Source organism: Anomaloglossus baeobatrachus, chromosome 1, assembly GCF_048569485.1.
Source record: "Anomaloglossus baeobatrachus isolate aAnoBae1 chromosome 1, aAnoBae1.hap1, whole genome shotgun sequence".
In the NCBI taxonomy this organism is placed as follows: domain Eukaryota; kingdom Metazoa; phylum Chordata; class Amphibia; order Anura; family Aromobatidae; genus Anomaloglossus; species Anomaloglossus baeobatrachus.
Genome location: NC_134353.1, coordinates 475028489 through 475055193, shown reverse-complemented (window position 1 = coordinate 475055193; position 26705 = coordinate 475028489). Strand labels below are relative to the sequence as shown.

The 26705-nt window shown below is 43.8% G+C and overlaps 1 protein-coding gene across 2 annotated transcripts in view; it reads right to left on the bottom strand.

Annotated features, from left to right (window-relative positions):
• USE1 (unconventional SNARE in the ER 1) overlaps positions 1–20222 on the bottom strand; it is a 72010-nt gene extending 51788 nt beyond the window's left edge. The window contains exons 1-2 of one of the 2 annotated variants that reach the window (XM_075338193.1): positions 20087–20222; positions 8511–8560 (exon numbers count right to left, since the gene is read on the bottom strand). In XM_075338193.1, the coding sequence (XP_075194308.1) occupies positions 8511–8560; positions 20087–20188 (152 nt within the window). In that variant the 5' untranslated portion in view covers positions 20189–20222. Of the gene's footprint in view, positions 1–8510; positions 8561–9459; positions 9550–20086 lie in introns of those variants that run through there. The other variant, XM_075338199.1, reaches the window with a different exon arrangement.
• Positions 20223–26705: the final 6483 nt, after the last annotated feature.

The window sequence follows — 26705 nt, the reverse complement described above, 5'->3', positions numbered from 1 at the left end:
GTGATTGGTTGAGCGGCGTTCGTCAGCCAATCACAGCCTCCGTAGGTCCGGGGAGGAGCCACCACCCCTCCTAAGGTCAGGAACAGGTCCCCTCCTCCCCGAATCTGCGGTTTTTGTTAACATATTGCAGTCACCGGAGGTTCCGGTGCCGCGATTCCGCCATGACGGAAAGATCCGTCCTTGGTCGTTAAGGCCCAGGGCACAAGGACGGATCTTTCCGTCCATGGTCGTGAAGGGGTTAATATGCATCATACAAGGTGATGAAGGGGTCATGTCCACTTGCAATTTTCATGTGCGAGTGCGATCCGATAAAATAATAGGATTGTACTCACACCAGTGTTAATCTACGGGACAGTGTCCTCTTGCTTAATATTCTACGGCACGAATCGTGCTCTCGGTGCAATGGCAGCATGCTGCGTTTTGCAGCGAGTCTCGGCTCACGTGCCGCCATGCAACCCTATGGGAGCGTGTGAAACATCGCACTGCACTCGCATGTTATGCAAGTGCAGTGCACGCTGAAACAGAGAGCGGAGGGGAGGGGTAGAAAGTGTTCCCTCCATCTTCTCCGAGGCTGTGATGCGATCGCAAGATCACAGTCGCATGACCCTAGGCTGAGACCCGCAGCAGAGAGTTATTAGCATATCACTTCTGATGTTCTCGCATCGGAAGCTGTACGCAAGTGGACAAGAGCCCTAAACGATAAAAATTACTTAAAGAGAACCAATCATCAGGATTTTCGTATATAACCTAAAGCCAGTGCTATACTGGCACTATCAGGCTGATTCTATACATATCTTTAGTGGTCAGCTCGGATGTATAGGTTTTGAAATCCAAGAAAGTAAAGTTTATAAAATCGGCAGCTTCTTGAGTGACAGCAGCTGAGGATCAGATAATAGCGGTGCGGGTGTTCATAGTTATCCCCTCCCCCTGTTAGAATTAGCATAAGTATTATACAATTGATTTACTTTTTCACTAGCAGGACCTGTGCAAGATCATACCCATGTGACCAGAAGGGGCGGGGCCTCAGCCAACAGAAAAATGTTGCTTCCTGGTATCCGCTTTGTTGCCTGAGGCCCTGCTCCTTCTGATCACATGGGTATGACCTCACACAGGTCCTGCTAGTGAAAAAGTAAATTGATTGTATAATTCTAACAGGGGGAGGAGATCACTATGAATATCCCGCCCCCCGCTATTATTGGAGCCTCAGCTTCTGTCATTCAAGAAGTTGATGATTTTATAAACTTCACTTTCATGGATTTCAAAACATATACAGTACAGACCAAACGTTTGGACACACCTTCTCATTCAAAGAGTTTTCTTTATTTTTATGACTCTGAAAATTGTACATTAACATTGAAGGCATCAAAACTATGAATTAACACATGTGGAATGAAATACTTAACAAAAAAGTGTGAAACAACTGAAAATATGTCTTATATTCTAGGTTCTTCAAAGTAGCCACCTTTTGCTTTGATTACTGCTTTGCACACTCTTTGCATTCTCTTGATGAGCTTCAAGAGGTAGTCACCGGAAATGGTCTTCCAACAGTCTTGAAGGAGTTCCCAGAGATGCTTAGCACTTGTTGGTCCTTTTGCCTTCACTCTGCGGTCCAGCTCACCCCTAACCATCTCAATTGGGTTCAGGTCTGGTGACTGGAGGCCAGGTCATCTGGCGTAGCACCACATTACTCTCCTTCTTAGTCAAATAGCCCTTACATAGCCTGGAGGTGTGTTTTGGGTCATTGTCCTGTTGAAAAATAAATGATGGTCCAACTAAACGCCAACCAGATGGAATAGAATGCCGCTGCAAGATGCTGTGGTAGCCATGCTGGTTCAGTATGCCTTCAATTTTGAATAAATCCCCAACAGTGTCACCAGCAAAGCATCCCCACACCATCAGACCTCCTCCTCCATGCTTCATGGTGGGAACCAGGCATGTAGAGTCTATCCGTTCACCTTTTCTGCGTCGCACAAAAACACGGTGGTTGGATCCAAAGATTTCAAATTTGGACTCATCAGACCAAAGCACAGATTTCCACTGGTCTAATGTCCATTCCTTGTGTTCTTTAGCTCAAACAAGTCTCTTCTGCTTGTTGCCTGTCCTTAGCAGTGGTTTCCTAGCAACTATTTTACCATGAAGGCCTGCTGCACAAAGTCTCCTCTTAACAGTTGTTTTAGAGATGTGTCTGCTGCTAGAACTCTGTGTGGCATTGACCTGGTCTCTAATCGGAGCTGCTGTTAAACTGCGATTTCTGAGGCTGGTAACTCAAAGAAACTTATCCTCTGCAGCAGAGGTAACTCTTGGTCTTCCTTTCCTGGGGCGGTCCTCATGTGAGCCAGTTTCTTTGTAGCGTTTGATGGGTTTTGCCACTGCACTCTGGGACACTTTCAAAGTTTTCCCAATTTTTCGGACTGATTGACCTTCATTTCTTAAAGTAATGATGACCACTCGTTTTTCTTTACTTAGAATTTGTATTATGGCAAGAAAAAAAGCAGCTAACAGTCTATTCAGTAGGACTATCAGCTGTGTATCCACCAGACTTCTGCACAACACAACTGATGGTCCCAACCCCATTTATAAGGCAATAAATCCCTCTTATTAAACCTGACAGGGCACACCTGTGAGGTGAAAACCATTTCCGGTGACTACCTCTTGAAGCTCATCAAGAGAATGCCAAGAGTGTGCAAAGCAGTAATCGAAGCAAAAGGTGGCTACTTTGAAGTACCTAGAATATAAGACATATTTTCAGTTGTTTCACACTTTTTTGTTACGTATTTCACTCCACATGTGTTAATTCATAGTTTTGATGCCTTAAATGTGAATCTACAATTTTCAGAGTCATGAAAATAAAGAAAACTCTTTGAATGAGAAGGTGTGCCCAAACTTTTGGTCTATACTGTACATCCGAGCTGACCACTAAAGGTATGCATAGAATCAGCCTGATAGTTCCAGAATGGCACTGGCTTTAGGTTATGTACAAAAATCCTGATGATTGGTTCCCTTTAACCCCGAAAGGCATCAGGAGCAAGGATGCAGTTGACCTCTGCAAGCCATGCTGCAAAAAATTGCAATGCAAAATTCATAGTAGTTATCTACTGAAACTGGATGTAACCTCCTGAGTGCGGTGACACTGACTAGGTTAGTTCATCTCTCAAAATCAGTGACTGAGAAGGTCTATTAAAGGGTTATTAATGAAACTTAATGTTATTTTCATTCCGTAAGACGTACTCCAATAATCCCAAGGAGGCTCTGCAGTGCTCTGCCTGAATATAGTGGAAGTTCATACGCTCAACGTGGCATCCATTCATTATCTATGGGACTGCTGTAAGTTTGCCAATAGCTGTACTCTGCTTTCTCTACCAGTCCTACAGTCTGGGGTAGCGTTTGAGCATGCGTACCTCCGTGTCTTTCATACAGGTAAAAAGTAAATCAGAACTCAGGGTAGGAGCTAAAATTACAGAGTAATGTTGTATTTCACACCGATTTTATGCAGTTGGGCAGCAATTTTGCCAAAAAGAAAGTACATCTGTATCCGTGGTTCCAGCAAAATAGCTCAGAAATGTATAAAACGGTTACTTTATTAACAAGCCATTGCAACAAACGACATGAAAAGCTCATTAAACGACGACATGACAACTCTTGCTTACTTTTTTTTTTTTTTTTTATTTACTACTGTTCTCTTTTTTATTGTGAACATATTCTACAAAGCAGCCTAAAGGGAAAATGTTGGGAAATGTTCAATTCACTATTTTTGTTACTAAATTGAGCAAGTTTGTTATGAACATGATGAAACGGCTATTTAGGCAATTGTCCAAAAAAATGATTGAAGTGGCTCAAAGGTGGAGTTGTATAGTGTTATTTGAGTCTACGGATGTGTTCCAGTAATTATGACAACAACATGTTCTTCCTTCAGTACAAAGCCCGGAAATCTGATGAAAACACAGATAAAGTATTATTTGTGAGATTAGGTGAAATCATCTCATTCACTGAAGACGGCATGACTCAGACGCTGTTACCTTATCGACAGAAGCTCAGCTCCTGAATAAACAGAGGGCTTATTAGGAGTTAGGCTATGTGCGCATGTTGCGTTTTTTCTTGCATTTTAAACTGCACCTAGTCAATGTCAAAATACATGCATTGTGCTTCCCCAGTAGTCTATGAGAAATCAAAATTTCCATCCGCACATTGCTTTTTTTAGTCAGCGTTTTGATTGACAAATTTGTCAAAATCGTCACTTCTTCATTATGTTTTGTCACCCATTGAAATGAATGAGGTGTGTAAACAAAACCAAAATGTTAGCAGTGTGTTTGCACAGTGTTTCAGTTGCGTTTTGGGTGCTATTTTGGTCAACCAAAACGCAGGTCATCCACATCTCTCTCTCTGCCACTCTCTCTCCAAGCGCTTCATACTCACCGATCACCGATGCCCGTCACGCTCCTACCGCTGCCTTTCATTCTCATTTTCTCTCTTCTCACACACTCTCCAAGCGGTACATATTCACCGATCACCGGGGCGGCTCACACTGCTCCCGCAGCAGCTCTTTGATCTCCTGGAGTCGGCCGCTCATTAGGCTCATCACATATTCACTGCCTTCCCTGCCCACCAGCACCTGAGATTGGTTGCAATCAGCCGAGCCTCCACTCTGAGTGACAGCTGTCTGACTGCAACCAATCACAGCCGCCGGTGGGCAGGTGTATATCAACAGTAAAATAAATAATTTAAAAAAAAACAAACAAAAAAAACTGCGTGCAGTCCCCCCCAATTTTGATATCGAGCCAAGATAAAGCCCCACAGACTAGGGAGGCCTATGGTTATTAAGCTATTCCCAGCCTAAAAATATCAGCCAGCCGCCGTCTGGAATTGCCGCATCCATTATAAGCCACAGTCCCAGCACTTTATTCAGCTCTTCCCGAATGCCCTGGTGCAGTGGTAATCAGGGTAATGAGGGAGTTAAAGGGGACCTGTCAGGTCCAATATGCCCTCAGAACCACGAGCAGTTATGGGTGCATATTGCTAATCCCTGCCTATCTGTCCTTGTATACACTAGCATAGATAGAGAGATCTTTAGAAAAACTATTTCTAAAGATGTTTTACCTTATGCTAATGAGCGAGGGCACTAGCCCCCTGGGCATTAGTTCCCTTGCCAGTCGCCCCCATTAGCAGGTTAGTACGCCCCTGTGGGTGTGCTATCATGCTACTGAATACGCAGCATGACAGGATGATCTCACTCACCTCTCCGCTGTCATAACCTCCGACAAAGGATTTCAGCTAAGTGCGCATAAACCCGGAGTTTGGGTCACGCGCACTACTTCAGTTTGAAGCCAGGACGCGTACACCCGGCTTCATAGTGCGCATGACCCGAACTCCGGGGTCATGGGCACTGAGACGAAATCCCTCGTCAGATGGGAGAGGTGAGTGAGATCATAATCTGACGCTACGTATTCATTACAGTACACGCCCACAGGGGTGTACAAAACATGCTAATGGAAACTAACGCCCAGGGGACTAGTGTCCTCGCTCATTAACATACGGTAAAAGATCTTTAGAAATATGTTTACTAAAGATCTCTATCTATGCTAGTGTATACAGGGACAGATAGGCAGGGATTAACAATATGCACCCAGAACTACTTGTGGTTCTGGGTGCATATTGGACCTGACCGGTTGCCTTTAATGGCAGTCCACAGCTACCACTAAGTCCTAGATTAATCATGGCAGGCATCTGTGAGACACCCCCTAATGATTAATCTGTAAGCGAAAGTAAATAAACACAAACACCCAAAAATCCTTTATTTGAAATAAAAGACAATAAACACCCGCCTTTCACCACTATATTAACCCCAATAACACACCTCCAGGTCCGACGTAATCCACACAAGGTTCCATGATGCTTACAATACTGTTACATGTGACGCTCACAGCGAGCGCCATAGAACAAGACTGCTTCCTGTGAGCTCCACGCAACAAGTGAAGAGACTCACACTATCAGCGGTACCGTCACTCACGTTAGCCGCTGCCTCAGCTGGAGTCCTCCACCCATCATCCGAGTGACTGAAGTGAGCCGCAGGTGGAGGACTCACCCGAGTGACGGCACCGCTGATTGCGCGGCTTGCTTTAGTCTATGCCTGAACATCACAGCAGTGAACCCTCAGTCTGATGGCACAGTTCTGTCTGCACTCCCCTGTGCTGGATATGAAAAATGTAGGGGACCCCATGTCATCCCACCCTCCCCAAACAAACAAACAAAACAAAGCTGCCCCCCCCAAAAAAAAAAAAAAACAGTTGGTCAAGCTAGCTATCCCTCTATTCTGTTCTTTCTTATTATCTATTCTATATGTTTTTTCTATGTATTCAATATGTTCTATTCTTTCTATTTTTCTATCCATCTATTCTATCAAATATCCTATTCTTTAAAAAATGCATCCAAAACGCATGCGTTTTGACTGCGGTTTTTTTCTGTCAAACGCAGTGGTTACAGTTGTCAAAGTCTGACAGACGGTGCATTTTTTGGTCAAACCAAGCATGCAGTGTGCGGATATACCCTTAAAATAAAGGCCTGGACAGAAAGGATTGTACCCCTGAAAATAATGTGACAAAAGGGACATGTTAAATCAAGGTATGTCCACTAATTAGCATCACAGGGGTCTATAATCTTGTAATCAGTCAGTGGGCCTGTATATAGGGCTACAGATACTCACTGTTTGGTGACAGGGTGTATACCACACTCAACATAGACCAGAGGAAGCGAAGAAAAGAGCTGTCTCAGGAGATTAGAAAGAAAATTATAGAAAAGCATGTTAAAGGTAAAGGATATAAGACCCTCTCCAAGCAGCTTAATATTCCTGTGACTACATATGCACATATTCAGAAATTTAAGTCAATAGAAGTCCTCTACCCTGTCCCCTCAGCAGTTATGCCGCGTATCAATTTAATCAACGTCTGATATATTTCATCATATTTTAAGGTTTGGAGTTTGTTTTTTTTTCAAAATAAAAACAAATAAATACACAATTATTGAACCACCTGGGTGGATGCCAGTAATCACTGTTTTTATTTTTTTTGAGGTCCTGAATTGATTAAGCTGAGGTAGTAAAGTAGTTGACAGTCCCTTTAAAAAATCTAGCTATATACACAGACGTGGTCAAAATTGTTGGTACCCCTTGTTTAATGAAACAAAAACCCACAATGATCACAGAAATAACTTGAATCTGACAAAAGTAATAATAAATAAATGAAGAAATGAAAGTCAGACATTCCTTTTCTGCTTCCACAGAATTTTAAAAAAAAATAAAGCTCATGATGGATTTTATTATTGATAGGCCTATCATCCAGTAACAAAACAGTGGGTGATAAGTGGATTGTCTTTCCAACCATCGATGATATTAGGGAAATCACATTGGTCCAAAGAGAGCTTACTACTGGACATGTCTACCATACATGTAAAAGGTTACCTAGAGAGTCACAGCCTCTAAAGGCATCGGTCATTGACATTCGGGTAGATATTATGTAAGTAAGCTGGGACATAATATGCACGATGGAACAGTTTACAGGACATCTCCCTTATGATGGTGGCTCAGCTTCACAGTCCTGACCAGTACTAAGTCTTGCAACACGGGTCAAAACCCACCAAGGACAACATCTGTACGGGGTTTGCATGAGTTTCCTCTGGATTCTCAAGTACTTCCCACACTCCACAGACATACTAATAGGGAATTTAGATTATGAGCCCAAAAGGGAACAGTGATGATCACGTCTGTAAAGCGCTATGCAATATGATGACGCTATAGAAAGGAGTAAAATAAAGTAAATAGGAGCTGAGCTGCAGTACTGAGAAGGGCCCCTACACAGTATATGGAGCGGTGCTGCTCCTGCGCCACAATCTCTACATCCAGATGCAGCCAAAGCCGATAACACATGATTGTAGGGGTTTTGGACCCCACCAATATGACCCCAAGGATAGGTCATCAATATCATGTCCTGGATAATCCATTTAAAATCAGTAAAATAAACTAAAAGTGTATTTAATGGTAACACACTGGAGCTGTTGGGCATGGAACATATCCAACTGAAGAGGGAAAAAAATAAAAACACACAAAACAACTGTTCTTAAGAGCAAGTTAATAAAGTCATGTGTAGCTTATAGTAAGAAATGTGCCAGTATATTCTACTTAACCACAATATCCCGTTTTCTTGTGTTGGAAAGTAATTAATTACTGATGACAAAACATTGATGGGACCCGCATCATATGCCGAAGAATAGACTTTATCCAGTTTACTGCCTCTTGGGAAGAAAGTATGGTATTTACAGTGGGTGGCACTGCCACAAATTAACATGACAATTCAATAGTGTAGTGTCCAGCTTCTCTCCATTTCTCTAATACAGCAGCAGGCCCTCCTCGTCAATGGCCACGTGCACTGCCAGGGCATAGGAATACAGAGTGCCCTAAAAGACATCTAGAAACAACCTTGGCCATGTAACAGAACAGTCTGCAGACTATAGATGGCACATACCTGGAGTCCTTTTTAATTGAAGTAAGCATTTCTTCTAGTGCACCAACAAACTGGAGGAAGAAGAGGAGAAGAGGTTATTATATTTGGTTGGTCTCATTTTTAAAATCCCTTAGTGGACAAAAATGGACCCCATATAAAAACGGATACAGATAAAGGTAGCACTAGTACATGGTCACACCACACAAGTGCAATGGGGCTCATATTGGCAAGTGGACCTGGAGGGAAAATGCTCACATTTCTTCATTTAGGGCAGGTATACACAACTTGTGGCTGTGAAGCGCCTGTCCTTCTATGCAGCCCTCCACCATCTGGTCACTACCGTGCCTTACAGTGTGCTCACATGTACTTTCCATGTCAGAAGAGTGCTGGTAGTACTGTAGGTCCAGGTATTTATTAATAGTGGTCTGTGGCCATCTCTGCAGCACAGAATAGATGAGGTGAAGAAGTGGCCATACATCAATGCTTCTATAATCATTGAAGTCTATTAAGAAGACTGTTTCAAGGTTGATAATAGGGGAGATGTAGACCTCTATCCTCTTTATAGGTGGGAGTTCTATAAATGGTACGAACACCTATGAGATATTTGTGGCACATCCAGTACTTTCCTGATGTCATAAGACACAATCCTCTAATAACCAAGTTTTATTGAAGCCCTTGGGGTTGGTTCAACCTAAAAATGTGGCACTTGGACCCCCCAAAAATGTGCACTCCTAACACAGAGCCACAGCAATTTACTGTAACCACCACCAGAGGGAGCCAAGTGTATAAAGATTTTAAAGCTGCTATTGTGTTCTTTAGTAAATTCATTTGCACTGAGCTCCCCCTAGTGGTGTCTGCAGTAAAGGCAAGCAGGAGATTTAGGGCTGTAAGAGGCTGGGGAGATGCATCAATGCCTGTTTTTCCAGTTTAAATATATTGAAAAATATTTCACTTTTTAAAGCGTACTAACCAGGTAAGGGACAAAAATGCTTCAGATTCCTACAGAGTAGGACGTGTTCAAGGAATTTGTTTTGCACTAGTTCACTTAAAGATATGTGCATCCTATTTTTATCAGCGTAAGACTTCATTTACACTTCTGCATTTCTCCTGAGCACTGGTGGATTAAAAATAAAAAAAAATAAAAAAACACCAGTGTATAAATTATAAAACATCTTTGTTTAATTCACCTAAAAGGACACACATTCAGAAAAGAAAAAAAAAAAAAGGTGGGGGTAACAGGTACAGAATACTGACGAGACAACCACTCAAAGCCTACAATAACAGAGGGGGTGGTTATGTATTTTTGGCCAAAATATGGACCAATACCTCACACTAATTATAATTTTATATCATTTTCTATAGCACAATGTTCTGCAGGATGCAGCCAGGCCCTTTGGGGTGTCTGCCCTGTGGGGTGCACTTATATAGTGCTGGGTAGCCCGCCTGATCTAACAGTAAGGGAGTCTTCAATAGCCAGACACTGTGCATTGCACGTACCTGTGTGACTGGCGCCTTAGGATAAACCTCATTAGCGTGCATATTTAATACCAGCAGTCACCCCCTCCCTGTTATGGTAAGCTATGAGTGCTTGTCTCATCCGTATTCTGCACCTGTTACCCCACCTATATCATAGGGGGCCGGCTGCATTCTGCACGTGCACAAAATATCTTGGTTTACATGTAAAATGACTCCTCAAATGTTGAAGTGTGAATGGGTCATATGTAATGATGAGTTAACCTGTAGATGTCCAGAAGCAGCAGGTCCAACTGGAATTTTAAAAGAAAACCCGGTCTGGAGCCGGAATTATTTCCGGGTATCTGGCCGCATGCCGATCCTCAAAGTCTATGGGGATCCAAATACTGTGCTTTAAGACAGTGGTAGAAGGGGCTAGGGGGATCAAAGCAGGCATGTAATACTTACCGACTCTCCTGCACTGCTATAACACTACTTCGGGGGATACTCATTACCCTCATACATATTCACTCCTTCCCCCACCCACCGGCAGTTCCGGTGTCTATGATTGGTTGCAGTCAGACCGCGGCCCCACCCTTAATGACAGCTTGGAATCACACACCCTGTGTGCATCTCTATAGTGGTGTAAAAATAAGTAAATAAAATTGGCGTAGGATCCCCCATATTGTGATACCCAGCACAAATAAAACATATGGATACAGGCTGCAGCACCCTCAGCCATGTGTTTACCTTGACTGTGTATCGAAATAAGAGGGACCACATGCAGATTTTTTTTAAATTATTGCACCCCCCCCCACCACCCAATTTTGATACCCAGCCATAATATCTGGGGGCTGTTATTCTCAGGCTGGGGAGACCCATGGATATTGCCCCTACCCTCCCCCCCCCCCAGCTGAAAAATAGCAGCCTGCAGCCACCCAGAATTGTCGCACCCAGTAGATATTACAATTTTGACACTTTACCTGGCTCATTCCGATTGCCCTGGTGTGGTGGCAATTGGGGTAATATGAAGGGTTAATGACAGCTCACAGCTGACATTAAGTGCTAGATTAGACAGTGAAAAAATCCATTTTTTTAAATAAAATACGAAAAAACATCTTCTCTCTCAAATGTATTAACCCCAAAAACACTCCTGCAGATCTGACGTAATCCACACGAGGTCCCACGACGATCCAGACTCTGCTTCATACTAAAGTCACATCACGGGCACATTAGAAAACATGACCATATGCTGTGGCTTCAGACAGAGACTGACTGAGCTGCAGCTATGAGCGGTGATGTTTATCTGTGGTCACAGCTGGAGGTTCATATAGTACCCCAACTGTGACTGCAGGTAAAATGACCTCAGGTATCCTCATTGAACTAAGTGACCTCACCTCAGATGAATTGAGTTCACTGACCTGCATCTCCTGATAGAAAATGGGGTGTTATTGAATTAGAGATGCAGGCTGACATTTATACACTATATTTCTGCACTAACTCTACATCTTCTAGCAAATAACGCATTAAAAACACAATGTGAACACACCGCATCCTTTGCATAAGTTTTTCCTTTGCGGCCAGTCCGGTTTTTGCCGCTTGCGGCATGCTACTGAGCATGCGCAGTGGCAAAAACCGCATGCGGCGGCCGGATGCGGTTATTGCCGCAAAAATGTGCTGCATCGTTCGAATTTTTTTTTTTGCCGCATGAAAAAACGTGCCAGGCAACGTTCCATCCGGCCGCCGCATCGGCTAAATCTGCCGCATGCGGCAAAAACCGGATGGAACGCAAGGCCTTGCGGCACAATGCGGCACTAATTAAAGTCTATGCAGAAAAAACGCAACCGGCAGCAAAAAAAAAAGGGTTGCGATTTTCCTGCAAAGTGCCGGATTGTGCCGCATTGCAGAAACCGGAGGTGTGAAAGCAGCCTTAGAGGAGAAAGAGAAAACAGAAGCACAAAGATGGAAAACTGCCTGGTTAAATTTGTTTAGAGTGAATCTGACTCCAATCTGTGGGCATCATGTATCAGCCAGGTATGTTTGACTCTGAAACGCTGCAGCAAATCAGAGAAAGACATACTGTAAAAGCCACCAGTTGGATAGGTGGGTACTCGGTGGCTTCTCACAGAAACCTGTCCTTCTAGGGCAGCCAGCAGGAAAAAACTGCTGGGGAACTGCCTGTCTGACTAACGTCAGCTAAGGCTGCTTTCACACTACGTTTTTTTAACATACGTCCTGAACGTTTTTTTAACGCAAAAACGGATCCAGTGCAAATGCGTTTTCAATTCAATGCATTTGCAATGGACTCGCGTCAACATGCGTTCACCTGCGTTTGGGTGCGTTATAGTAAAGATCCAGCGACTTGCAGTTTTTTAACATTCTTCAAAAACGCTACTTGTAGCGTTTTTGAGCTGCGTCCAAATACTGCAAATTGCTGGATCCTGACTATACTGCACACAAACGTATGTGAACGCTGGCATGCTGATAGACAGGATCCTGCTTGCTCTACTGAGCATGCCCAGAAACCAGCCTGGTGTGATCAGTCTCTCTCTCCCCCGCCTGAGAGCTGCGGAGGCTCGTAACCAAGTTAAACATCGTGTAACTTGCTTGGATACCCGATGTTTACCTTGGTTACGTGTGCAGGGAGCCCGGCTCCTAGCAGCTGCACACGCTCGTAACCAAGGTAAATATCAGGTATCCAAGCAAGTTACCCAATGATTACCTTGTTACGTGTGCAGGGAGCCCGGCTCCTAGCAGCTGCACACGCTCGTAACCAAGGTAAATATCGGGTATCCAAGCAAGTTACAGCTGTCAGATGCCGGCTAACAGTCTCACGTTCAGTTCCCCTCACTCCCGATCACATGACTCCAATGCCAGCCCATAAACTTCAAGTGACAGGATCCTGCAAAATAACACATGTGTTTGCTTGCGTTTTTCTCTGCAAAAACAGGATCCGCTTTTGCAGCAAAAAAACGTTCATGACGCATGCTAAAAAAACGTAGTGTGAAAGCAGCCCAAGTCAAACGTACCTGGCTGAGAGAATACAGCCAATGTGAAACATGCTGCTCGTGTATCTCTAATACAGTGCATACTGAGATACTGTACCGGCATTCATTAGGGGCTGGCAATGTGGTCTCTGCCCCAGCTGCAGTCACTCCCTTGAACTGAAGCATCATTAGTGACATCTGTTTCAGGTACTGGGCTAGTTACTGCTCATACTGGCATGTGCCAGTTGTCAATTGTGACTAGTATGTGCCAGCAGTCAATTCTGACCAGTATGTGCCCCCTGCTCTAGTGGGCATGCGCCAGTAATCAGTTGTGACTAGTATTTGCTCCCTGCTCTACTTAGCATGTGCCAGTAGTTAATTCTGACCAGTATATGCTCCGGGCTCTACTAGGCATGCGCTAGTAATCAATTCTGACCAGTATGTGCCCCCTGCTCTACTGGGCATGCGCTAGTAATCAATTCTGACCAGTATGTGCCCCCTGCTCTACTGGGCATGCGCTAGTAATCAATTCTGACCAGTATATGCTCCCTGCTCTACTGATTCAGACAGGATGAAGGCTTGTATGCTGAAACTAGTCTCTGACTAATCTCCCGTTTTGTCACTGCTATTCTTGCTGGATTTTTTAATATTTTTTCAATAAATTACATGATTTTACTCACATCTTCTGGTTACTGAGGAACACCGCTGGATTTGCTTCTGCCTGCTCTACTAGGCAAGCATTAGTAGTCACTTCTGACTGGTATGTACCCCATGTTCTACTGGGCATGCGCCAGTAGTTAATTCTGACCAGTATGTGCCCCCTGCTCTACTAAGCATGTGCTAGTAGTCAATTGTGACCAGTATGTGCTTTCTTCTCTACTAGGCATGCATTAGTAGTCACTTCTGAATGGTATGTACCCCATGTTCTACTGGGCAGTCGCCAGTAGTCAACTGTGACCAGTATGTCCTCCCTGCACTACTGAGCATGCACTAGTAGTCAATTATGACCAGTATGTGCTCCCTGCTCTACTGGGCATGCACTAGTAAATAAAATAAAAAAATGTATTTATTTTTATATAGCGCTAACATATTCTGCAGCGCAGTAATTAATTCTGACCAGCATGTGCTCCTGGCTCTACTAGGCATGAGCCAGTACTCAATTCTGACCAGTATGTGTCCCCTGCTCTACTGGACATGCGCCAGTAGTCAATTCTGACCAGTATGTGCCTCCTGCTCTACTGGGCATGCGCTAGTCAGGGCTGTGGAGTCTGAGTCGGTCCATTGAACACAAACTCCGACTCCTAAACTATATAATAAATTGGGTACAGTAGTTCAATGCAGAATGTGCTGAATATATTTTCATAGGAATTTGGGAAAGTTATGAAATGTCCTATAAATGGCTGTTCTATTCCTGATCTAAGGCTACATTCACACACAGCGTTTTTGCTGCGTTTTTTGAGTATACGTTTGTCAGCTGCAAAATCAAATCAGCTTTTTAAAAAACCGCATCATCTGAAAGGTTTTTGAGCTCATGAATAATGCTTTTAATAGCAAAAGCAGATTAGAAAAACGCCACAAACTGACTGCTCATTCTTTGTGAGGACCTGTTTTTGAGCACACAAACGGATCCTCACAAAACTATGTGTCTGGATGTCCTATCTTTTCACCCATTGCCTTTGCTGGATGCCAGAGTCACTGCATTTCACTGAATTATTTTGCTATCAATGTTCGATATGTTTGTGACAAGAAAGAAATTGTTACCAAGACACTGGCAGTAAAAGATACTAAAGCTCAACACACCAGCCAGTTTCTCCAGGCCTTAGTGGAAAAAGTTCTGCAGGATTACGAACTAAAAAAAAAAAAACCAGGTTCTTGCTATTGTAACGGACAATGCTTCAAACATGATAAGTACAATTAAACTGATGAATGAGAGTAATGAACAACATCTAGAAGAAAATTTAGGATTCAGTATATGTGAGATGAAAGGCCACAGTGCTGTTCATGTAACTGAGGAACAAACAGATATTACAACAGAAGAATAGCAAAATGATACTTTAGGATTAGATGATCTTGTTGAAGCTGCTTCAAAACATTTTCATATTCATCACATGCGCTGTGTTGTGCACACGCTGCAGCTGCCAATAAGAGAGAGTCTGCAAGAGGGACATGCTGGAAATCTGATTGGAAAAGTGAGGAAGTTGGTTATTGCCGCCAGAACCCCTAAAATTGATTCCATATTAAAGAGACATGCTTGGAAAGGGGCAATTGTTGATCAAGCCACTCAGTGGGGCAGCACTTATTTAATGACTGAGTAATTGCTTGAACTAAAATAGTTTCTTATAGATATGGTGAACCCTCTGGTAACTTTAAATGAAGGTCAATGAAGACAGGTGGCTGAATTGAAGGAATTGCTTAATCACTTATTAACCATGCCTAAAATATTACAGTCTGAGGATTTAACTCCTGGTATTTTCATAAGGGGGTGAAAAAACTTGCTATTTTGCCAGTCCCAAAGAGGAGGTTTAATCGCAGATTGCATTTCTGCTTCAATGAAATGGAGAGAGACACAGTTATTAGAAAATAAAATTCTTCTGGCAGCTGTTTATGTGGACCCAAGTCATCGTATACTGCTTGGTGATCAACAGCTTACTAAAGGAAAAGAAGCTATAACTGAGGTAGCAGTTAAGATGAGTGGCCTACAGGACTGCCAGGCGCAAGAGGACTTTGGTCCTGACAGTGCTACTGCTGCCGTATCGTCATCCTAATCAGATGAGGAGTTTATCTTTGACAAGTATTTGGATGACATGGAGCAGGCAAAGCGTTGCCGCAAGGAAAAAGATTTCACTCCGTCTCCTATAGCAGCAGATTGACCAGATTTCCGTAAAATGTTTCACTTGCTCTCAAAGAAATAGAAAAATTCAACCATTCATCAAAACTGACTGTGCATGAGGCAATTCCTTTATACCCGGAAATTGTTAGAGATGTTGCCCATGTGGTTACGGCTTTTCCTCCAACCCAAGTTACCGTAGAGAGGTTGTTCTCTAGCCTTAAAATTATTAGGTCAGATTTGAGGTCATCTATGAAGGAGGCTCTGATTGAGGCAATTCTATTTCTTACAACAAATTTATAGACTGCACAAATGATATTTAGTATGTTTTTGTTGAAAACTGTTTTTTGCCACTTACATAGTGTATTACATAGTGTATTACATTATTATATATAACACTATGTAAGTGGCAAAAAACAGTTTTCAACAAAAACATACTAAATATTAACATTTAGTATATTACTTATATTTAAGTGAAAAATGTATTGTAGTGCAATGTGAACATCAGACATTTAATCATTTTTATGATACAATAATCAAGATATTTAGATATTCCAATAAATATATTTTATGTTCTACAACTTTAGAACACAAAAACTTTAATAAATTGTAACTATGTAATACTAATTATATATATATATATATATATATATATATATTACATAGTTACAATTTAGTACAGGTTTTTGTGTTTTAAAGTTGTATTCCAATAAATATATTTTATGTTCTATCTAAGTATCTTGATTATTGTATCATAAAAATGATTAAATGTCTGATGTTCACATTGCACTACAATAAATTTTTCACTTAAATATAAGCAATATATGTGGGAGTCTGAGTCGTGGAGTCGGAGTCGGTGCAAGGGAAATTAAGGAGTCGGAGTCGAAGGTTTGTCTTAACGACTCCACAGCCCTGGTGCTAGTAGTCAATTCTGACCAGCATGTGCCCCCTACTCTACTGGGCATGCGCCAGTAGTCAACTGTGACCAGTATGTGCTCCCTGCTCTACTAGGCATGCTCTAGTAAATAAATCCTTATTGTTATATAGCGCTAACATATTCCGCAGCGTGGTAGTTAATTGTGACCAATATGTGCTCCTGGCTTTACTTGGCATGCGCCAGAAGTCACTTCTGACCATATGTACCTCATGTTCTACTAGGCATATGCCAATAGTCAATTCTGACCAGTATGCGCTTTCTGCTCTACTGGGCATGCGCTAGTAGTAAATTCTGACCAGAATGTGCCCCCTGCTCAATTGGGAATGCATTATTGGTCACTTCTGACCAGTATATACCCTTTGCTCTACTGGGCATGTGCCAATAGTCAATTCTGACCAGTATGTGCCCCCTGCTGTACTGGGCATGCGTCAGTAGTCAATTCTGACCAGTATGTACTCCCGGGTCTGTATTCCTTTGGGTACTCATTGACAGCAAGCTCCTTTGCTAATTCTAAAGAGAAGCAAGGATCCGGCGGGAGCGTCTGAATCCTATTTTAGCATGGTGACATCAGTTTCAGGGGCTGTTCTCCCTGCTTCTCACGTTCTGTTCTTTTCAATGCGCATGGACAGTGTGTGACGCTTCTGGACTATCAGGTCATCACAGGGTATTGTACAATCTGCCCTTCTGTGCAATATCCACCTCCTCATTGGTTATGGGTCCTTAACCACATGGTGTTGCCTACATTAGCCAATAAAATCCTAGGTACACTCTGCACCACACCCACCAGACACACCAGTGGACGGCCTGAGTGGAATAGGGTCGCCCACTTGGGGGTTGGTTAAGGGGAGGTCAGGAGTAGTTCAGTTGTGAGTTGGAGAGTGAAGTGTAAGGAGGGAAGGAGAAAGAAGGTCAGGAGCCGTGCTCATTGGAAGCAACTAGGTAGCAGACAGTGGTCTGGGCCTAGTAGGAGCTGGACCCCCGGTCGCAGGGGATCGTGACAAGGGGCACGGAACTGTCGAGGACGACAGCCGGCGGCGTTGTACCATCACTGGGCTGGGACCAGGGCACGACGGGGTACATGGACCCTAGTTCAGGGAGTAGCTTCAGGTAACCTGAAAATTTAACCGACAAGAATGGAGCGTTTAAGATCCGTTCTCCACCCGCTCCGAAGTCTGGGTACTAGCGCAACGAGGGGGATAGGACTTTCCACTAAAACGGTCAAGGAAATCCCAAGCGTGAACCCTGAGAGCAAGCTCCCACAGTTAGCCACACTGGGGAGCGGGACCCGACTAGTTTTATGCTACCGGGGCCAACCAAGAAGTGAACTAAGTGCCAGGGAAGAGGTCACAGATCACCAGGCAGCACCATCGGGGACGGGACCCAAACTAGCTTCCGGCAGCGGCATCCAGAACTTTGGTTTATCCAGTCAGTGTCATCTTTATGGACTGTGTGAGTACGAAAGTGTCCCTCTTCGCTACCCACGGCACTCCGTAGCTCCCATCACCGAGTCCCGGGGCATCCCATCACCGAGTCCCGGGGCATCCCATCACCGAGTCCCGGGGCATCCCATCACCGAGTCCCGGGGCATCCCATCACCGAGTCCCGGGGCATCCCCCCACCCCCCCACCCGTGGAGGGTTCTAACATCCGGCTGCCCCACTCCATCGCCCCCGGGTACTCCCAACGGTGATACCCCACATTACCGCACACCACAGGTGGCGTCACAAACTCTAAACACAATCCCCTGTAAATACCCCCTTCATTCGAGTGGCTGCACGACCCCCTAGTCCGGACACCCCTCGAGCCACCGCGGATCCGGATCTGAGCAGCCCAGCTGCGGCACACAGTGTGCTCTCATCAACTGGTTACTGAAGAGTAGAGGACATTGCAGGGTTCTAATCTTCGTTAGAAGAATCTTTCAACTGCGTAAACCATGAAGCTTAGGGAATTTTCATATGAAGTATATTAAAATAGTGAATATTAAATTACACATTTAACTATGATATTGACCTTTGCTTTCGGAGTACCCCTTTAACAGTGTTTGTTTGCTATTAATTTGGCAACACAGATGTATAACAAGCCAACCTAGAGGTGGTATACTACAATTTCCCTTGGGATCAGTAAAATGTATTGTATAGGATAAGGAAAAACTGTCTACCATGAGTAGTAGGATGAAACACGAAGATCCACAGGAATCTGGTTCAGGGGCCACGTGGCTAGTCTGTGGCCCCCGCGTATGCTGGCATCTCTTTTCACTGAATTCAAAAAAAGGAGGAAGCATGTGCACAAAAAAATAAAGAATAAAACAATTTTTAATAAGATTAAAAATATAACAATTAAATGGTAATACCACACTCAACTATAATGGTCAAACTGGTGTAAAAATCTATTTGTAACAAATGAATCAAAATATTATAGTAAATGGCACAAACTCATTAATATTGCAAAAATTATTAAAATTTATGAATGAATCGCACTAGCCCAGTATTTCATTGCACTGGAAAATCACATTGGATAAGCCAAAATAGTGATATATGGTAAAAATAATGGAGGCAAAAACAATTTATAGTACAAAAATGAGTAAATCCTAAATCACAACATCAATTGTATTTACTGGCTCAATATGTGAATAATAATAAGAGCAACATTATAAGTATGAATGTTTTATAGCACAAGTCATATTGCATAATAAATATTACACTTAAACTTGCTGTGAAAATAAACTAATAATTTGTAAAGTAAAGGAGCAAACAAACCTTGTTGGTATATGTCCCCCCACATCCCAGAAGGCATTTTGTGTATTAATAATCTTTCAATATTAATGGGTTTGTGCTTTTGTGACATTTAATATTTTGATACATTTGTTACAAATAGATTTTTCTGTGTTTGACCATTACGGTATATTGGAGTGTGGCGCCACCTTGTGGCCACTTGTGGTATTACAACTGTTAGATTTTCATGTTTTATTATGATTTTGTGCACATTCTTCCCCCTTTAATTCATGGGTATATTTTGCAGATCCTCTTTCATTATTGCTACTAGGTCATTACACTACAGAGGAGCTTTTCTTGCGTTGACTTGTGAGTGACTGGCCTGCACATTGGCGCCATGGGGAGCCACTCTCCGGACATGGCACTGGACCTACTGCCCAGATCAGCGTCCGCCGGCAGGAGCCATCCTCCAGAGGATAGACAGTTCACTGACAGCAAGCAGAGGTCTTCCAGACAGGTGACAGCTTGCTGGAAGCCTGGCAGCCTCTATGACGCTTCCTCTGCATCAGTCTGCACAAGCCCTTTATTTGGGAGCAGTGACACGTCCCGCAGACCTGGCTGACCTCCATTACTGCACAAGATGGAGCGAGCAATGGCGCACTACGTCCCCGCACCGCCTCTCACCTTCTCCAGCCTCCACTCCCCCTGCTCCCTCCGCTCCGAGGCCATGCTCTCACAGCGGGACAGAAGCCGCACAAAATTCAGCTCCAGCCTGGACTTCGCCATAGCTATGAGCTGTACCGGAAGTAGAAAGCCACGTCATGACCTGAGGAGGCGGCCATCTTGCAGGAGGCGGATGTAGCAGAACTGCTCAGGACGGTCACGTGATATCATCCATTTCGTAACATATGGGTAGTTATACGATGTGACGTCACGTTCTGGGGGAAGGAGTGACAACATTAGGCTATGTGCGCACAGTGCGTTTTTCGCGGCGTTTTTCGGGTGCGTTTTTGGCCTCAAAACTGCATGACTTTGCTTCCCCAGCAAAGTCTATGAGTTTTCAATTTTGCTGTCCGCACACAACTGTTTTTTTAAGCTGCGTTTTTGAGCTTGAAAAAAAAAATGGACATGTCAATTCTTTCCTGCGTTTTTCTGCGTTTTCCTCCCATGCAATGCATTGGAAAAACGCAGCAAAACGCAGAGATCAAAAACGCAGCAAAACGCAGCCAAAAATGCACCAAATCGCGGTAAAAACGCATGCGTTTTTTGACGCGTTTTTTCGACGCAGGTGCGTTTTTGTGCGTTTTTAGCGGCCAAAAACGCAGCGTCAAAAAAACCCAGTGTGCGAACTTAGCCTTAGAGTTAAGGCCGGGGTCTCAAACTCGGCAGGTCCATGTATAATGCACCACTAGTCCATGTATAAGTTGTCCTTTATGTTGTATAATGCATCCCCATAGACCTCCATGTATAATACAGCCCTATAATCCATGTATAAGGTGTCCTTCATGTTTATTATGCAGCCCCCTTAGACCTCCATGTATAATAATGCAGCCAGCCTCCCCAGGCCTCCATGTATAATAATGCAGCCAGCCTCCATGTATAATAATACAGCCAGCCTCCCCAGGCCTCCATGTATAATAATACAGCCCCCCTTCCCCCTTCCTCTGGCCACCATGGACTCACTAATTTATATATAAAAAAATTACAATAACAAGTACTCACCTCTCCTCGTTCCCCTGCTGCTCTGTCCTCCCGTCTCCTCTCCTTCCACCGCTGCTCCATCCCCTCACCTCTGTCCTCGTCCTCCCGCTCTGTGCTCTCAGCACAACAGTCGCACAGGAGTGACGTCACCGTGCAGGCACAGGGGGAGAATGATGATGCCTAGACCAACGGCAGCTGCTCTATGCTTCATCATTGCTGTGTGCGATGACGTGGGAGGAGGGCACTGTGCCGCCGACCCCGGGCAGGGGGACCCGGTGTCAGCGGCGGCACCACGTCATATAGGGGCTGTGTGGTCTGCGACAGATCAGCGCAGGTCCTCTCTCACTGAAAGGAGCTGGCTGCTAATCTGCTGGGCGGCCACGGGCCCCTAACCTACCGGGCCTTGTCGCAATGGCGACCCCTGCGACCGCGCTAGTTACGCCGTTGGCTACATTCACACAAAGATTCCGTTTTTGCGTTCTGCAAAAAAAGTCCTTTTGTTCCATGGATACATCCATATGGTAACCGCATTCGTTGCATACCATAGGTGGTCCGTGTGACTTGTGCGGACCGCAAAAAAAAAAAGAAAAAAAGGAGGATTACATACAGTTCACAATATCTGGCCAGATGCTGGTCCCCATATAAAGTCTATGGGGGACAGAATCCGGCGCAAAGGGGTAGGAGCAAGCGCTACATACTCACCGATAACCTGAGCGGCTCACACTGCTCCCGCGGCAACTCTTTCATCTTCCCGAGCCGGACGCTCATTAGGCTCATACATATTCACTGCTTCCCTTGCTCACTGGTGTCTGTGATTGGTTGCGGTCAGACGCACCTCCTTACCTAGTGCAAACACCAAAAATCAGCCTTGGTACAATATGAATATTGTGGGAATTAAGCATAATAAGCTGGTCTCCTAGCACAATGAAAACATGTCACCACCCACTTATTCATAAATATAATGGATATTCTGATCTATATAAACATACAAACCAACTCACAAAAGGATCAGATAACAAAGATAGTGTAAGAAAAATCTTTATTTAAGAGTAAAAAGTATACAGAAAAAGAGGGGGTGTAGTAACAGGGAGGATACACTGGATGGCATACCAGAGCAGCTGAGAGCAATGAAGTGTGCAACGTTGTAAGGAAGCCACAAAAAATCCTTATAAAGGGTAGAGGGGATGCCAGCATATATTACTGAATCATATACAGGCGGAATCCCAAGACAAAATAATACAGAAAGGCATCATGTTGTGGCAACCAAGTACTAGAAGTAAACACGCATACTCACAGCTGGAATGGATGGGACTTGGCGCCATTCCAGCTGAGTATGCGTGTTTACTTCATTGCTCTCAGCTGCTCTGGTATGCCATCCAGTGTATCCTCCCTGTTACTACACCCCCTCTTTTTCTGTATACTTTTTACTCTTAAATAAAGATTTTTCTTACACTATCTTTGTTATCTGATCCTTTTGCGAGTTGGTTTGTGTGTCTCCTTACCTAGTGATAGCTGTCTGACTGCAACCAATCACATATGCCAGTGGGGGGGGGGGGGGTCTATATTGTACAGTAAAATAAATAAAATTAAAACAAAACGGCATGCGGTCCCCCCAATTTTGATACCCAGCCAAGATAAAACCTCACACTGGGGGCTGGTATTCTCAAGCTGGGGAGACCCATGTTATTAGGAGCCCCCCAGTCTAAAAATATCAACTAGCAGCTGCCCAGAATTGCCGCATCCATGAGATGCAACAGTCCTGGGACTTTACCTGGCTCTTCCCGACTGCCCTGGGGCAGTGGCAATTGGGGTAATAAGGAGTTAATAGGAGCCCATAGCTGCCCCTAAGTCCTAGATTACGGATGTCAGGCGTCTATGAGACACCCCCATCACTAATCTGTGAGTGAAAGTAATTAAATACAAACACCTAAAAAATCCTTTAGTTGAAATAAAAGACAAAAAAGCCACCCTCTTTCACCCCTTTATTAACACCCCAAACACCCCTCTATGTCCTACGTAATCCACCCGAGGTCCCATGACGCTTCCAGCACTGCTACATCTAAATCTCACTGCGAGAGCCATAGAACATGACCGCCTGCTGTGAGATTCAGGCCGCAAGTGAAGTGAGCCATGCGGATAGTGGAGACGTCACTTCAGCTGTGACTGCACATCACCTGAGCGACGTCACCACTAATCACAGCCCGTGATACTTGATGTGAGAACGCGGCAGACAATGGCACTCAGTGACAAGCGCTGATGTCACGAGTTCAGCGGAGCTCCTCACCGCAGGTATAGAACTCCGCTAACCTCATGATGTCGGTGCTCGTCATAGATAGATGGGAAAGACATATTTAATGTTCCACTCCCTGCATTTTGTAATCTTGCACCCTTTAGTGCCTGTCATGTGGCACCAAAGGGTGTTTAGCCTTGTACTTAGCCAAAAATAAATTAAGAAAAAACTACGAGGGGTCTCCCTATCTTCTGTAGCCAGCTAGGGTAAAGCATACGGCTGCTGGCAGCTTCACCTTGGCTGGTAATCCAAAACAGAGGGCACCCCAGGCTTTTATTTTAAATTAAATAACTTAAAACAAAAAACGTGGGGTCCTCCCCAAATTCGATCATCAGCCAATGTCAAGTCATACAGTTTAAGGGAAATAGTACCAAATACTAATGAAATATATGTAAACTTTTGACTTTGCAGAAAGTTATAAAAATGCCTTAAAACATTCTCTCTCTCATTATTCTGGCATTTAGCAAATATAAATAATGTTGGTTCCTAATTGACCTAAAACGGGAAAGGTTTATTCTGATTTCATGTCAGATAGTGAGAAAAACATGCATATGTGTCTTCATAGAGTGTGGATGGAAACTTCTAGTTTCAACTGTAAGTGGCAGGATTGCTTTCTAATTCCAGATAGATTTCAGCTGGTGTCATGACTTTCCATGGATTTTTGCACCTCTCTTCATGTGTTCAACACTTATTCCCTGTGTAATTTCTCATTGTTACACAGAATTTATGGACCTCTATGATTTTATTTATTTGCCTGTGTGGATTGGATAGGTTGTTACCAACATCTGGTGCGAAATGCATGTCAATAGTAAGTTTATTAATATATTTACTTAGAAATTGGGGGACGTATTCAATTCTTTTTTCACCCGTTGAATGTAAATAGAATTTTTTTTGCCAGTGGCCAAATTGTAATGTTTCTCTGATGACATGTGGTTCAAGTCATCTTACCCCTGCAGCCTGTCACAAGCTGTAGAGGTTCTCTGGCTGGTTGAATGGCACAGTCATCACTTCTGGTCTGTGCTAGATCAAGCAGGGTGCCAAAAGGCAAGTTGGATTTATTTTCAACCCCCATTTAACGAGTACAATTTTCCCGGGCAAACCCTTTAACGCCTTCACGACCTTTGACATAAGTTAGTAGTAGTAGACTTTTAGGAGCGCACCACCGGTGACCGTACAAGTGGGTGCACCCTAATGCGGTGAATGAAGTAAATGACCAAAAGAAGAAAAAGACACCGCATATACAAAAGGGGCACACCAACCACAGTATAAATAGTAATGTACAAAAAGCTTTATTCAACACGTGAAATTTTAAAAGCACTAAAAAGACATGAAGAACAACACACTCAGAGCCGGGCTAAGCCCACATATAACCATGGCCATGGTGAACAATAGACAAGATCACAGTGATCCTATTTAACATGCATAATAATATATACAACACAAAGAGGTAGTGAAAAACCCTGTGGGAAACCACAGTGGGTAGCTGGAAGTTGCAAAAGATGTAAACAATGCAGTAAAGTACAGCAATAACTAATACATATAAGGTTAATGTATAGTAGCTACACACTGCAAATAGAAAGCAACATTAAATGGGGGGCGGCGTCTGTGAGAAAAATATAGTAATACATATACAATGGTACAGATGTATCAATATGGTCAAGGCAGAGCTGGGGGGAACAGAACCATCAATCCGCAGATATAGAAAGGTGCCCTGCCTGTAGAGCAAATATGTACTGGACTGTACACCATACAGGTAACCAGGCAGGGTACTAAACCCCAGCAATGTCGAGAAATAATATAAAATTTGTACGAATGTATAAGTTCCTATAGATAGAAAGGACACAAAGGGCCAAGTAACAAATTGGCAAGTACCCACATGAACTACACAGAGACACAGATACCAATAGTTAGCTGCTTAAATAGCCATAAAGAACAGCAGCCCCGCACGTGGAAGATAACACACAGGGTGCAAAAACACCATGGACCAAGGGGGTGACAAGCCCTGACTCAGAGTGGGAGGCCCCACGCGTATCGCTGCCGCAGCAGCTTCATCAGGGAGATGAAGCTGCTGCGGCAGCGATACGCGTGGGGCCTCCCACTCTGAGTCAGGGCTTGTCACCCCCTTGGTCCATGGTGTTTTTGCACCCTGTGTGTTATCTTCCACGTGCGGGGCTGCTGTTCTTTATGGCTATTTAAGCAGCTAACTATTGGTATCTGTGTCTCTGTGTAGTTCATGTGGGTACTTGCCAATTTGTTACTTGGCCCTTTGTGTCCTTTCTATCTATAGGAACTTATACATTCGTACAAATTTTATATTATTTCTCGACATTGCTGGGGTTTAGTACCCTGCCTGGTTACCTGTATGGTGTACAGTCCAGTACATATTTGCTCTACAGGCAGGGCACCTTTCTATATCTGCGGATTGATGGTTCTGTTCCCCCCAGCTCTGCCTTGACCATATTGATACATCTGTACCATTGTATATGTATTACTATATTTTTCTCACAGACGCCGCCCCCCATTTAATGTTGCTTTCTATTTGCAGTGTGTAGCTACTATACATTAACCTTATATGTATTAGTTATTGCTGTACTTTACTGCATTGTTTACATCTTTTGCAACTTCCAGCTACCCACTGTGGTTTCCCACAGGGTTTTTCACTACCTCTTTGTGTTGTATATATTATTATGCATGTTAAATAGGATCACTGTGATCTTGTCTATTGTTCACCATGGCCATGGTTATATGTGGGCTAAGGCTCTGTGCGCACTGGGAAGTGGAATTTTCTTGAGAAAATTCCGCATGCCCTCAAAGATTACCGCACCCGCGGTAAAAAACCGCGGGAAACCGCACCCGAAAACCGCATGCGGTTTGCCGCGGTTTGCTGCGGTTTTACCGCGGTATTATTCGCGGTATTGCCGCGGTTTTGCCGCGTGCGGGTTGGGATGTGCTTTATTGCATTCAATGCAATAAAGCACATTGAAGAAAAAAAAAAAAAAAAAAAAGTCATTTAATTCTGAGAGTAGATAGACAGAAGAATAGATAGAGGGATAGATAGATAGACAGAGGGATAGATAGATAGAGAGATAGATGACAGATCGCTGCATTTCCCACGGTCGGCAGTGAGTTCACATTACCGGCCGTGGGAAATGACCGGTAATTACCTCTGCTGCTTTCATTCAGCCTGTGTCTGTGACAGTCGCGGCTGGATGGAAGCAGCGCTGGACGTCGGACCTGGATTACGCCGGAGCTTTGGTGCGGGAGGGGTTAATAAAATGGTGAACGAGGCTTGTTTGTTTTATTTAAAATAAA